This window comes from Schistocerca cancellata, chromosome 8 (genome assembly GCF_023864275.1).
Source record: "Schistocerca cancellata isolate TAMUIC-IGC-003103 chromosome 8, iqSchCanc2.1, whole genome shotgun sequence".
Classification (NCBI taxonomy): Eukaryota; Metazoa; Arthropoda; class Insecta; order Orthoptera; family Acrididae; genus Schistocerca; species Schistocerca cancellata.
In genome coordinates this window covers 284,763,549-284,778,256 of record NC_064633.1, presented here as the reverse complement: position 1 = coordinate 284,778,256, position 14,708 = coordinate 284,763,549, and the positions used below count along the sequence as shown (strand labels likewise).

Here is a 14,708-nt window from a genome sequence, read left to right as displayed (position 1 = left end):
ACTCGCTCTTATTGTACACTCCAAAATAAAAAAGTCATACCACGAAGGACTTATTCGATTGAGACGAAAAAAACGGTAAATGCAATGAAGATGAACAATCAAACAAATGATTACAATTTCAGAAAAACTGGGGTTTATTCAAGAGAAAGAGCTTCACAAATTATGCAAGCTAATAACACGTTAGTCCACCTCTGGCCCTTATGCAATCAGTTATTCGGCTTGGCACTGATTCATAGTTGTTGGATATCCTCCTGAGGGATATCATGCCAAATTCTATCCAACTGGTCCCGAGTTGGCTGGAGGCCATAATGGTCCAAAAGTTATCAATTGGAGACAGTTGCAGTGACCTTGCTGGCAAAAGTAGGGTACGGTAGGCGCAAAGACAAGCATCAGAAACTCTATCAATCACTTCCAAGCTGAATAACTGCCCGCATAAGAGCCAGAGGTGGACTAGCGCTTTGTTGACTTAATCTGCGAAGCTCTTTCTCTTGAATAAACCTTCCAGTTTTTCTGATACTTTAATATTTGTTTGTCTGTACATGGTCATCACATCTGCCAATTTTCGTTCCATTTGGGTAATTTCCTCTTGTGTGTGTTTTTCTTTTTTTTTTTTTTTTTTTTTTTTTGTCTTTCGTTTGAACCAAACATCTAGCACGCAGTAACGTAAAACACGCTCTTCTACGTGAGCACCTCCTTCTACCAACACCTCCAATTACGCGGAGGAATTGTTCTTTCGAACGAAGTTTTTCTTCTGGTCTCCACTGTACTTTTTTACTTTCTCACTCAGCTATTGCTTTCGTTCCTGGGTGGGCATTACTCAGCGTTTCCTCTCTTTCAAACTTTATTCTGGTTCTGAATTTTTCTCTGTTTTGAATTTCTTTTTCAGTTATGTTCATCTCTTGTCTTTTTCAATCTATTTGAGACAGTTATCCTTTTTGTTACTGAAATATTGGAAGAATATTATAGTTAATCTATTGTCATCCATTCGTTTTATATGTGCAATAATCTGATCCACATTCTCCAGAGTGTAAAGAGTTCTTTGTTGCTCTTTAATTTGTAGTTAGCGGTTTCGGTTTCATCTATGGTACAGCCAAGAATTTTTCAAAGGATTCTCCTCGCTTATTTCTCCATTTTTTCTATTGCTTTTTCTTTAAGCGTTGGAATTCACTCTGCTGCGTAGAGAGACTCTGTGGATTAATAACTGTTACATTGTTTCTAATTTTCACGTGAATCGAAATTCATTCTTTTATTGTAGGTGTCCTTGGAGAGTTGCTGCGCCGTTTTGATCGTCTGGGATGTGGCGTAGTTTGCTACTTCTCTCAGTAAATTGATTTGAATTATTTCTCTGAGGTATTTTATTTTTTCCAAAACCTGTTTTCAGCAATTTGCGGATACTTACGACATTTGTAATTTATTCTGTTTTGGATGTCGAGATCTGTAGACCTGCTTTCTCTGATGTACTTCTTATGGGACCTATCTGCTAAGGTCATCAGTCCCTAAGCTTACACACTACTTTACCTAAATTATCCTAAGGACAAACACACACACCCATGCCCGAGGGAGGATTCGAACCTCCGCCGGGACCAGCCGCACAGTGCATGACTGCAGCGCCTTAGACCGCTCGGCTAATCCTGCACGGCTTGGAATAAGTGTATCAGTATTTCTTTTATTGGTTAAATTTAAAAATTTTATATTTATCTCTTTACAATAAATATGTTGTGTTCAAACTGGCACTCAAGTTCAATCAGTCGCTCAACCTTTCCTAAGTTCTAGCATCCTGTTACTGTAGCGACCTTAAGTGAAATCCACATATTCATTGGGAGGCTATTAAGGAAGCGTAGTCCATCCACTAACGAAGTCGCTTTCAAAACACTCGTTCGATCGAGTCCTCAGTTGTGTTCATGAGACACGGAACTTTAACAAGTACTATTAACACAAGAAATAGAGGACGTTCAACGTATGATGACTGGGTGTTGTGTGCTGTCCTTAGGTTAGTTCGGTTTATGTAGTTCTGAGTTCTAGGGCACTGATGACCATAGATGTTAAGTCCCATAGTGCTCAGAGCCATTTGAACGTTCAACGTAGAGATGTACTTACCGTCGTTTTGTTGGTGCGATAGCGTTACGAAGATGCAAAACAAACTCCAGTGGCAGACACAATAAGAGAAATGTAAAAGACGTAAAAGTCAGAGAAATTAGGGTTCATACGCAGGTTTATCGACGTTCATTCGTAAATGAACGGAGAATGGGGGAAATGATGATGGTATGACAAGTATCCTCTGTGACACACCACAAGATGACTTGCGAAGTATGTATGTAAATGTATAAGGGACGATAAAAAAGTTTCTGTTCGAAGGCCGTACAGTCCAGAATTGGTATGCCAATCAGGCAAAATTGCAAGGGAGCAATGAGGCACTCACCTCACCGACGCACCAGATTAAGATACCCGTTTGATAAAACGTAACTGCCTGGTTCACAAACTCGTCCGATAGGAATCGTCAACCCTTCAGAGCCTTGTTTAAGGAACAGAGGGCGTGGTAAACGCAAACGCATGGGGCGAGGTCAGGTCTATAGGACGGCTGGTGCTCGAGTGTCTCCCACATGAGTTGGCGTAACTTCTGTGCGACATGGGAACGTTCAAAATGGCTCCAAGCACTATGGGACTAAACAGCTGAGGTCATCAGTCCCCCAGAACTTAGAACTACTTAAACCTAACTAACCTAAGGACATCACACACCTCCATGCCCGAGGCAGAATTCGAACCTGCGACCGTAGGGGTCACGTAGTTCCAGACTGTAGCGCCTAAAACCGCACGGCCACTCCGGCCGGCGATATGGGAACGTGCGTAATTACGAAGCGTCCCTTGTCCACAACGGCTGTTTTCGACCGGCATGCTGCTCCATACATGTTCTTCATTCTCCGCTGGATATCTACCAGTGTCTGTCCTTCGGCAGAAGGAAAAAAAAAATCACGTTTGTCCTGATTGGACGCGTTTGGTAATAACGTCCTCATAGATCACGTTGCCGCATTCACCGCACTCAGGTCGAATGACACGAATGCCATACTAATCGCCTGCCTACAGGTCGGTGGTATATATCCGCATCGGAGTCTCACTGAGTTCCATGTATGCTGCACCAACACCCTCAAACGGTAAATTTTGATCGCTCCTTACAGATGAGTAACAAACTACATCGTGAGTAAAACAATTATTTCCGTAACTTAAATGCGGCTGGTATGCGAAACATACCTTGTTTTTTTTTCTCAAGCAGAAGGACAGTGTGAATTTAATTTAATTTATTTCTAGGAATGAAAAGGAATCGCTGTATGAGAACGTAGATGTTGTCACTACATGAGCCACAGAGTCACAATCTTCATCAACAAAAAATCGTAGATATGTTCTATCCTTGGAGTTTTCAGAGATATTTAAGACGATCATTTCTCAGAGTCTACCATTAAGTTGAAGGAAGTATTGCAAGGAGTCTCATACATGTATTTCTGATGTGTCGTCTCATCAAAACCAAACTAGGATTGTACTTACGTTTGGTCACGTAAACATGCTGGGAATGTTTTGACTACAGCTACAGACAACTACTTTGCTGAGATCGAGCTTCGGAAAGACATACTCAATTTTTCTCATGTTCTGTCCACCCATATCCAGCATTATACATATTAAGGCACATTTCTGTCGTCCAGACAAGTTAATAAGCCACTTTTGAAAGACCCTTCGTCGTATTCTTTGGTAAAAGCATTTTATTGTAATTTCTGATTCTCCACGGGTGGTGTCATCATATTACTAAGGAGGCGACACAGGAAGCCAACAATATTCCCATTCTTTTCTAAAAACCCTTTTCTCGTGGAGAAGTGGCAGTTTAGTTGTGAACGATCATTGTAAACTATGCTAGTACAATAAATTTACAGTTCACATGGTCAACATGAAGGAAATTTTGGATTTAAACAGTTGATGGCTCAATTTCTACAAGAACGGTTGACTCTAAACAGAATCTCGGGTAAGGAAACTGGAAAGTCAATCAAAGATACCACTCAGTACAATTGATTTATCATAATTCAGATACATCTCAAACACTCCATATCAGGGGACCACCTTTGACTGCCTTTGTGAAGCACTCATTGGATCTATGCTTGCCGATAACAAAACGTGTGACGGTCCTTGGTGTCTAGAGTACAATGAAAGTGTTCCAACCAAACGTGATAAAACAGCATACACGAATCACGTTATAAAATACATCCAGTGCTAGTATGTATAGTATTGTAACGGTATACTACCAGTTCCTGAAGAAGAGGAGTAGTGTCATGGTCTAAAACTTTACCAGACGCATCGAACATCACAGCTGTAGTAATATATGCTAGTTGTCTACCCAGCGCAATCTATACGCATACTAAATGTTCAACTAGCACTCAAACGCGTATATCTGTTTTTAAGAAGATAAATCCGTAAATGTCGGGTGCATAAAAAGAACATTACTGAAGTAATAGCTAAAGAGCCTTTACTTCACAGAACTCTGAAGCTCATAGCTTCCTTGCTACTCAATGTAAAACAAACTATTTTTGTTGCAGAATACATTCTGTGATGTTCATTGCTGACGTATAAGAAATAGTTTTCCCGGGATCGGTAGTTTCATTTTAAAGTAATTTTTCCCGTTTTTTCCCAAAACTATCTAGTGTGGATATAAGGTCTTTCAGAAATAACCGAATCAGTTCTACGTGGCACAGATATACCATCATCCGCCCTAAGAGATCTCTAGCACATCGAGAGAAAGCTTGCAGTACTTACTTTCCTTTAAAATTATTTGAATTGTCAGGTATTTTCACAAAGAGTGACCTTAAATATGATATCATTTTGTGCATAAGTATTTAACTTACCTGATTCACGTAGGGAACCAACCGCAAATCATATACCATGAAGCCGTCTACACCATGTTGAATCTCCTGCAGTTTCGCTTGACAAACTTTGTCCACTACGAGCTTCTCTTTGCTGTAAAACATAAAATGTAAGCCTGTAGATACGGCCTTACCAATGTTCCGGGTGTTTCTTTTCAAATAACAGAGTTATAGTAGAGTTGGGAAAATATGATATTCAATGACAGAGGCATAAACTACAAGTAGTGTGGTTAACTTTTATTTATGCTAAAATCTGTTAGGCGTCTGGCTGATGTTGCAGGGACATATAGGAAAACTTGCTCTCTATTGAGAGACTTGCCAGACTTCATGCAGGGCAGGATATTCAACGATCAGTGATAGTGAAGAGTACAACCAAGACTAGCTCTGACTGTCAAAATTTAACACGATGTTTCATCAATAAATCAGGAACAAGCGTTCGAAATAAAATTTTTATTGGCTGTACTAAACAGTATAGCTAATATGAAGCAACAAATAAGGTCATCATTTATCTAACTCTGACATTACGCTGACTAAATAATGTTCACAATCATAGGAATTACGACAAATCAAGGATCAAGTGAGACAAGAGGGGACCTATGATGATGTTGTAACAGCAAAATTCAGAAGAAGCCGTGGCAATGTAAAGCAAAACTTCTGAAAATTTTGCAGGTTCTCAATTTGAAAAGGTTCTCAGTTTGAAAAGTAAGTGAAATCGATGAGGCCTGCGGGTACATGCATTTTATGAACGTCACAGTAACTGAATAATACTGAAAATACATTCACCACAATTACTTAGTGCAATTACAATAGTTTTTAGCAATATTATTATAGGTTTCTTTACTCTGTTTCATTAACGGAAAAATCCACTGTCGTTGTATAATACAATCATTATTTGGACGAGGGTGTAGATAAGATTCCAACGTGGCTTAAAGATTGGCAGCTTGCTTAAGATATTCATAAATTTAAATTTTTACTCTTCATAAAACGCAAAAACCTATTGTACTATGACAAAAACATCAGTGAATCACAACCGGAATCACTCAGTTCATATATTTATTTATCTGGATACAATTATTTGTAGGGGTATGAAATGGAATGATCACTTAAGTTCAGTTGTAAATCTGGTGGCAGACTTCAGTTGATTGGTGGCATACTGCCAAAGTACACTAAGTCTACAAAGAAGGTAGTCACAAAACACTCTTGCATCCCATTCTAGAATATTGCTTCAGTATGTGAGACTCATATAGAACAGGAGGAACAGGAGATATTGCATGTATACAGAGAAGAGAAGCGCAAATGGTGGCAGGTATGTTTAATTCAAGAGAGAGCGTCACTGAAATGCTGAAGAACCTGAAGGAAGACGCCAACTATCCTGCGAAAGGCTATGTAAGTGTTGCGGGAACCAGTATTAAGTGAGCATTCCAGGGGAGTCCTACAACCCCCTACGTAATATTGCTCCCATAGAGAACACGAGGACAAGATTAGACCAATTGCTGTGCACACAGAGTCATTTAAGCGCTCATTCTTCCCGCGCTACAAACGCGAATCTAATGGGGAGAAACCTTGCAAGTGGTAATGGGAAGTACACTCGACCACACACACCACAGTGGATTTTTTAGATAACAGTCCGGTTTCGGAGATTTACTTCGCCGATAGGTATCACAACTCTTAATCCATTTAGGATAAGTAATCACCCAGATTCCAACTAACGGAATAATTGTAATGTACACTGAGCTGACAAAAGTCATGGGATAACTCCTAATATCGTGTCGGCCTCCTTTTGCCCGCCGTAGTGCAGCAATTCAGTGTGGCATGGACTCAGCACGTCGTTGGAAGTCCCCTGCAAGAATGCTGAGCCATGCTGCCTCATAGCCATCCACAACTGGGAAACTGTCACTGGTGCAGGAACTGACCTCTCCATTATGTCCCAGAAGTGTTCGATGGGTTTCAGACCCACCACGAACAAGAGTGGCTCGGTGACATGGCGCGTTATCACCAATAAAAATTCCATCATTGTTTGGGAAAATGAAGTTCGTGAATGGCAGAAAATGGTCTCCAAGTGGCCGAATATAATCATTTCCAGTCAATGGTAGGTTCCGTTGGACCAGAGGACCGAGTCCATTCCATGTAAACATAGCCCACACTGTTATGGAGCCACCACCTGGTTGCCCAGTGCCTTGTTGACATCTTGGGTCCATTGCTTCGTGAGGTGTGCACCAGATTCAAACCCTACTATCAGCTCTTACCAACTCGAATCGGGACTCTTCTGACCAGGCCACAGTTTTCCAGTCGTCTAGGGCCCAGCCGATATGGTCACGAGCCCAGGAGAGGCGCTGCAGGTGATGTGCTGCTAGTAAAGGCAATCGTCTGCTGCCATAGTAGCCAAGTTTCGAAGCACTTTCCTAACCCATACGTTCGTCGAACGTCCCACATTGATTTCCCCGCTTATTTCACGCAGTGTCTCTTGTCTGCTAGCATTGACAACTCTGCGTAAACGCCGCTGCTCTCGGTCGTTAACTGCAGGCTGTCGGCCACTGCGTTGTCCGCGATGAGATGTAACACCTGAAATTTGGTATTCTTGGCATACTCTTGACATGTGGATCTCGGAATATCGAATATCCTAAATAATCCCGAAATGATATGTTCCATGCGTCTATTTCCAACTACCATTCCGTGTTCAAAGTCTGTTAACTCCCGTCGTGAGGCCATAACCGAGTCGGAAACCATTTCACACGGATCACCTGAGTACAAGTGACAGCTGCACCAAAACCATGTGTATGCGATACTACCGCCATCTGTAGATGTGCATACCGCTATCCCATGACTTTTGTCACTTCAGTGTAATTACAATGTTCGCACCAGCTTCCGTGCTTTGTGAATGATATGAAACGTGTATGACCTTGAAACGACAATGCACCAAACCTATAGAACTCGGTTAATTCGCGGGAAGTCTGAAATGAATGTATTCTGTTCTAATTATTGAACAATGAAACCGTATAATGCTGTGTTACATAATTTTCGTCCGTTGGTCTAAATGCCAAAAATACCATGTGATTTGCTAGCGTCAATGTGTAAAAAAAAATGTACATAATTTAAGTATTTATTTCTTAATGTAATAAACGCATTCACATAATTAAGCGTTTCCGGACACATGTCCACATAACATCTTTTCTTTATTTGTGTGTGAGGAATGTTTCCTGAAAGTTTGGCCGTACCTTTTTGTAACACCCTGTATAAGGCGTATACATGCGAGGAACATTGAGTGTACTTTCATCTTCGTGTAATTAAGAAAACTAGTAAGTTGATTGTTTGTATTACATATTTCAAACAAATTCTTATAATAACATTGTAATTTTGCTGACTTGTATGTCTACAACTGAAGAGAGTATTTACAACTGTACAATGCGCGTGTCAGTTCAATTTGATGTAATTATTTTTATCTGAAGTATCGAAAAGCTGTAATAAAACGGAAACATTGAATGGGATGTTATAAAATAACGGTATTCGGATCGGAGGGGCACATTATTGGTCAGTGGTCTTGTGACACACTACCTGAGTCACTGTGTGCAATAAACCTACCATGGGAAGTATACAGGCGTATCTTTCTCTTATTTCACAAATTGGAAATTTGTGGTAAGGTCTTATGGGACAAAACTGCTGAGGTCACCGGCCCCTAAGCCTACACACTACTTAATCTAACGTAAACTAACTTACGCTAAGGACGACGCACACACAAATGCCCGAGGGAGGACTCGAACCACCGACAGGGGGAGTCGCACGGACCGTGACAGGACGTCCAAGACCGCGTGGCTACCCCGCGCGGCTGTTATTTCACATTACACGCTGTTTGAACCTAAAATGTGAATTGAGTTCTCTCAAGAATATCAGGACAACGAGCATATCTCAAGATAAGTAGCCTGAGTCAATGTTTTACACTATCCATACAGACATTTATATTTCATCGAGCTTCTAACCGCAATAACTTTAAAATTAATTTCATTTTAAAGAAGAAAACATTACGTCGCAACGTTGTTGAAATAGTTGGGAAAGGATTAGGTTGTAACAGTTTTCGATTATAAACGTAGATGTAGATCTAGGAAGACAACATTCACAATGTCAAGTACGTATTTTTGTGTTGGAAGGAGAGCCATAATTGTTTTCCAATGCCTCAGTATTTCGAACCAGGTTCCTTATGTTACTTACGTTAGTACCTTATGGGCAAATTTATTCGAAGCAAGTGCAAATATTCTATTTTTAAATAGGAACTCTCATTTTTTTAAGGAAGCATTCTAAGTAGGCTGTTTATGTTTTCTTTATGTAAGTAGGCTGTTTATGTTTTCTTATTGGCAACGTTACGTAGCACTCTGTATGAAAATCACTGGCTGTGCCGTGTGTAGTCTGTGGCCAGTTTGCATTGTTGTCTGCCATTGGGCAGCGGCAGCTGGATGTGAACAGCGCGTAGTGTTGCGCAGTTAGAGGTGAGCCGCCAGCAGTGGTGGATGTGAGGAGAGAGATGGCGGAGTTTTGAAATTACATATATTATGACTTTTGATGATATTAAGGTAAATACATTGTTTGTTCTCTATTAAAATCTTTCATTTGCTAACTATGCCTATCAGTAGTTAGTGCCTTCCGTAGTTTGAATCTTTTATTTAGCTGGCAGTAGTGGCGCTCGCTGTATTGCAGTAGTTCCAGTAACGAAGATTTTTGTGAGGTAAGTGATTTGTGAAAGGTATAGGTTAATGTTAGTCAGGGCCATTCTTTTGTAGGGATTATTGGAAGTCAGATTGCGTTGCGCTAAAAATATTGTGTGTCAGGTTAAGCACAGTCTGTCAGGTTAAGCACAGTCTGTCAGTTTAAAGCACAGTCATGTATAAATTGTTCTAAGGGGACGTTTCAGCATGCATACATTTTTTAGAAAATTTGGCAGTTTGGCAGCTTACTTTGTTATTATCCGATGATGTTAAGGACCATCGGTTACTTGTATGGATGATATTTCGGCTGGGCACCTGCAGTAGCTTCACTAATCATTAGCGCGCTTTATGCATTTAATGCATGCCTTATGGTCGTAACAATAGCAGGGTCCTCATTAGTCGGTGACACGGACAGCGCTATCGTGTGTTGGTGGAACTGCGAAGGTCAACTATCCGAGGGGCTACCGTTCTGAGGGGCCTTCGATATATTGTGTTTGTTCCCTAGGCTGTGAGCTGGTGATGGAAATGTAGGAATCACAAGAACTAGCAACAGTAGACTTGATGGGTTACAAAAGAGGAATGCAGTGTCGGTGTTCACTGCAACTCTTCCACCCTGCGGACCACCCCACTATAGAGTTTTGCCAGTCCTAGGCTACGAACCTAAGCTCACCTCAAATCGAATTTTCAGGAATATTCTGGATGCCTTAGACCAAACATTGACAACACGTGGAAGGAGTTTTGCCGAGGTATTACCTTATGCATCCTGTGACGAACTTTTGGCTTAGAGGGATAGTGTCATAATAATCTGTCGGATGGAATATCCATTAATTCTATTTTAAGGTGGACGAGGCACCCACACAAACTATCCGAATGGGAAACTATACATTCTATATGCACAAGTGTTTGTGAAAGCTGATGCCAGTTTAAAGATAAGAATCAGGGTGGGGGCTTATGATAAACTGATAACAATAATAATAATAATAATAATAATAATAATAATAATAATAAAAGAATAGGCCTCCGGTATGTTCTGCCAGTCGTAAAAGGCGACGAAAAGAACAAACCACTAGAAGGGCTAACCCCCCTTTTAGTGTGATTACTTGGTTCAGGACAGAACTAAAGAAGCCTCGGACAAGCGCCGTCATGGTCGGGGACGACGCTTGAACCCTATGCCCGCCCACAATGGTAACGACACTGCTAGCCAACTGGAAAACGATTTAAATCCAAATAGAGGTGTTTTGCAGGATATGCTTCCTGCAACCACCCTAGAAGGAAAACAAAGACAGAGGATGAGATGGTGAGATGAAGTTAATCGACACCTCATGTTCTGCTATTACCAAGCAACAAACCTAGGAACCAACACAACTGGATACAGATCACAAGTATATACAACATTTATTACCAGATACCCGGAATTAAAATTTTTAACAGAATAACGACTAGCTGATCAGATCCGTGTAATAATAAAAAATAACAGGATACCCCAGTCACAATTAGAAAACATCAAACAACAAGTACAACAAATACTGGAACAAAATAATGTGCAATCAGAAGAAGAAGAAAATACAGTAATGGACTCAAACATCCCAGAGCAAACAAACAAAGAACAACACGCCATCAATTAAACAATCAGAGGAAAACGAAATCTTAAGACAGCCACCAGAACAAGCACAAATAGAACACGAAGAGACACACGTGTTAGATATAGAAGAGAAATTTCAGCTGACATATATAGAATACAAAGACACAAATACAGACATTAGACCATTCTTGCATAGACCGCCAAATAACCCACAAGTCGAAACAACAATAAAAACTATCAACACAATCATACACAACAAAATAAATGAAAATACAACTATGGAAGAGTTACAACTACTGGTTTATATAGGAGCACACACTACACTAAGTATACACACTAGGCAGAGATCAGAACAAACCAACACACAGAAGAAGCCCACAAAACCAGCATGGCAACACAGGCTACAGATGAGAATAGAAAAACTGAGAAAAGACATTGGACAGCTAACACAATTTATAAGAAATGAAATATCAGATAAAAAACGAAAAAGGTTAGGTAAAATCTCACAACAAGAAGCAATAGAGCAATTAGATGAAAAGAAGCATAAATTACAAGCATTGGCCAAACGACTTAGAAGATACAAAAAAAGTGAAAATAGAAGGAAACAAAACCAAACATTCAGCACAAACCAAAAGAGATTTTACCAAACAATAGATAACACACACATTAAAATAGACGATCCACCAAACATAACAGACATGGAACACTTCTGGAGCAACATATGGTCAAACCCGGTACAACATAACAGGCATGCACAGTGGATACAAGCAGAAACAGACTCATACAAGATGCTACCACAAATGCCTGAAGTGATAATTTTGCAACATGAAGTCACCCGAGCAATTAATTCTACACACAATTGGAAAGCCCCTGGAAATGATAAAATAGCAAATTACTGGCTAAAGAAGTTCACCTCAACACATTCACATCTCACTAAATTATTTAACAGTTACATTGCAGATCCATACACATTCCCTGATACACTTGCACATGGAATAACCTATCTGAAACCTAAAGATCAAGCAGACACAGCAAACCCAGCTAAATATCGCCCCATAACATGCCTACCAACAATCTACAAAATATTAACTTCAGTCATTACACAGAAATTAATGACACATACAACACAGAACAAAATTATAAATGAAGAACAAAAAGGCTGCTGCAAAGGAGCACAAGGATGTAAAGAGCAACTGATAATAGATACAGAGGTGACATATCAAGCTAAAACTAAACAAAGGTCCCTACACTACGCATACATTGATTACCAAAAAGCCTTTGATAGTGTACCCCACTCATGGTTACTACAGATATTGGAAATATACAAAGTAGATCTTAAATTGATACAGTTTCTAAACATAGTAATGAAAAACTGGAAAACCACACTTAATATCCAAACAAATTCAGATAACATCACATCACAGCCAATACAGATTAAGTGTGGAATATACCAAGGAGACTCATTAAGCCCTTTCTGGTTCTGTCTTGCTCTGAACCCACTATCCAACATGCTAAATAATACAAATTATGGATACAATATTACTGGAACATACCCACACAAAATCACACATTTGCTATACATGGATGATCTAAAACTACTGGCAGCAACAAATCAACAACTCAACCAATTACTAAAGATAACAGAAGTATTCAGCAATGATATAAATATGGCTTTTGGAACAGACAAATGTAAGAAAAATAGCATAGTCAAGGGAAAACACGCTAAACAAGAAGATTACATATTGGATAACAACAGCGACTGCATAAAAGTGATGGAAAAAACAGATACCTATAAATATCTAGGATACAGACAAAAAATAGGAATAGATAATACAAATATTAAAGAAGAACTAAAAGAAAAATATAGACAAAGACTAACAAAAATACTGAAAACATAATTGACAGCAAGAAACAAGACAAAAGCTATAAATACTTATGCTATACCAGAATTGACCTACTCATTTGGAGTAGTGAAATGGAGTGACACAGACCTAGAAGCACTCAATACACTTACACGATCACAATGCCACAAATATAGAATACATCACATACATTCAGCAACAGAAAGATTCACATTAAGCAGAAAGGAAGGAGGAAGGGGATTTATAGATATAAAAAACCTACATTATGGACAGGTAGACAATTTAAGAAAATTCTTTCTAGAACGAGCAGAAACTAGCAAAATACACAAAGCAATCACTCATATAAATACATCAGCTACACCATTGCAATTTCATAACCACTTCTACAACCCTTTAGATCACATAACATCAACAGATACAAAGAAAGTAAATTGGAAAAAGAAAACACTACATGGCAAGCACCCGTATCATCTAACACAGCCACACATAGATCAAGACGCATCCAACACATGGCTAAGAAAAGGCAATATATACAGTGAGACGGAAGGATTCGTGATTGCAATACAGGATCAAACAATAAACACCAGATATTACAGCAAGCATATTATTAAAGATCCCAATACCACAACAGATAAATGCAGACTTTGCAAACAACAAATAGAAACAGTAGATCACATCACAAGCGGATGTACAATACTAGCAAATACAGAATACCCCAGAAGACATGACAATGTAGCAAAAATAATACATCAACAACTTGCCAACATAAACTAATAAAACAACATGTTCCCACATACAAGTATGCACCACAAAATGTACTGGAGAATGATGAATACAAATTATACTGGAACAGAACCATTATAACAGATAAAACAACACCACATAACAAACCTGACATCATACTCACCAATAAAAAGAAGAAATTAACACAACTAATTGAAATATCCATACCCAGTACAACAAATATACAGAAGAAAACAGAAGAAAAAATTGAAAAATACATCCAACTGGCTGAGGAAGTCAAGGACATGTGGCATCAGGATAAAGTCGACATTATACCAATTATACTATCAACTACAGGAGTCATACCTCACAATATCCACCTGTACATCAATGCAATACAGCTACATCCAAACATATATATACAACTACAAAAATCTGTAATTATTGATACATGTTCAATGACCCGAAAGTTCCTAAATGCAATATAACATATACCATACAGTTACAAGGAAGCCACGCTTGATCAAGGTCCGCGTCACGTTCCATTTTTAACCAGACTTAACAGTCTGAGAAAGTAAAGAAATAGTAATAATAATTCTAGATCCTAATTGAATAAAAATACACTACGGTCGCAGGTTCGAATCCTGCCTCGGGCATGGATGTGTGTGATGTCCTTAGGTTAGTTAGGTTTAAGTAGTTCTAAGTTCTAGGGGACTGATGACGTAAGATGTTAAGTCCCATAGTGCTCAGAGCCATTTTTGATCCTAATTAGGGAAGAACAAGTCATGGATTCAGTATCAAGACAACGCACCACCTCATACCGCAGTTCACAGATTTCTAGCGAAGGACAGCATCCCAGCATTAGACCACCTACATTATTCGCCTTACCTAGCACCATGTGACTTTTAATTTCCCTAAGACCAAATCTGGATTAAAAGAAACAAGATTT

General features: G+C 39.4%; 1 protein-coding gene across 1 annotated transcript in view; it reads right to left on the bottom strand.

Moving 5' to 3' along the window:
* LOC126094947 (malate synthase-like) overlaps nucleotides 1–14,708 on the bottom strand; it is a 115,485-nt gene that overhangs the window by 31,772 nt on the left and 69,005 nt on the right. The window contains exon 8 of the mRNA XM_049909599.1: nucleotides 4,881–4,992. Within this exon, the coding sequence (XP_049765556.1) occupies nucleotides 4,881–4,992 (112 nt within the window). The remainder of the gene's footprint in view (nucleotides 1–4,880; nucleotides 4,993–14,708) is intronic.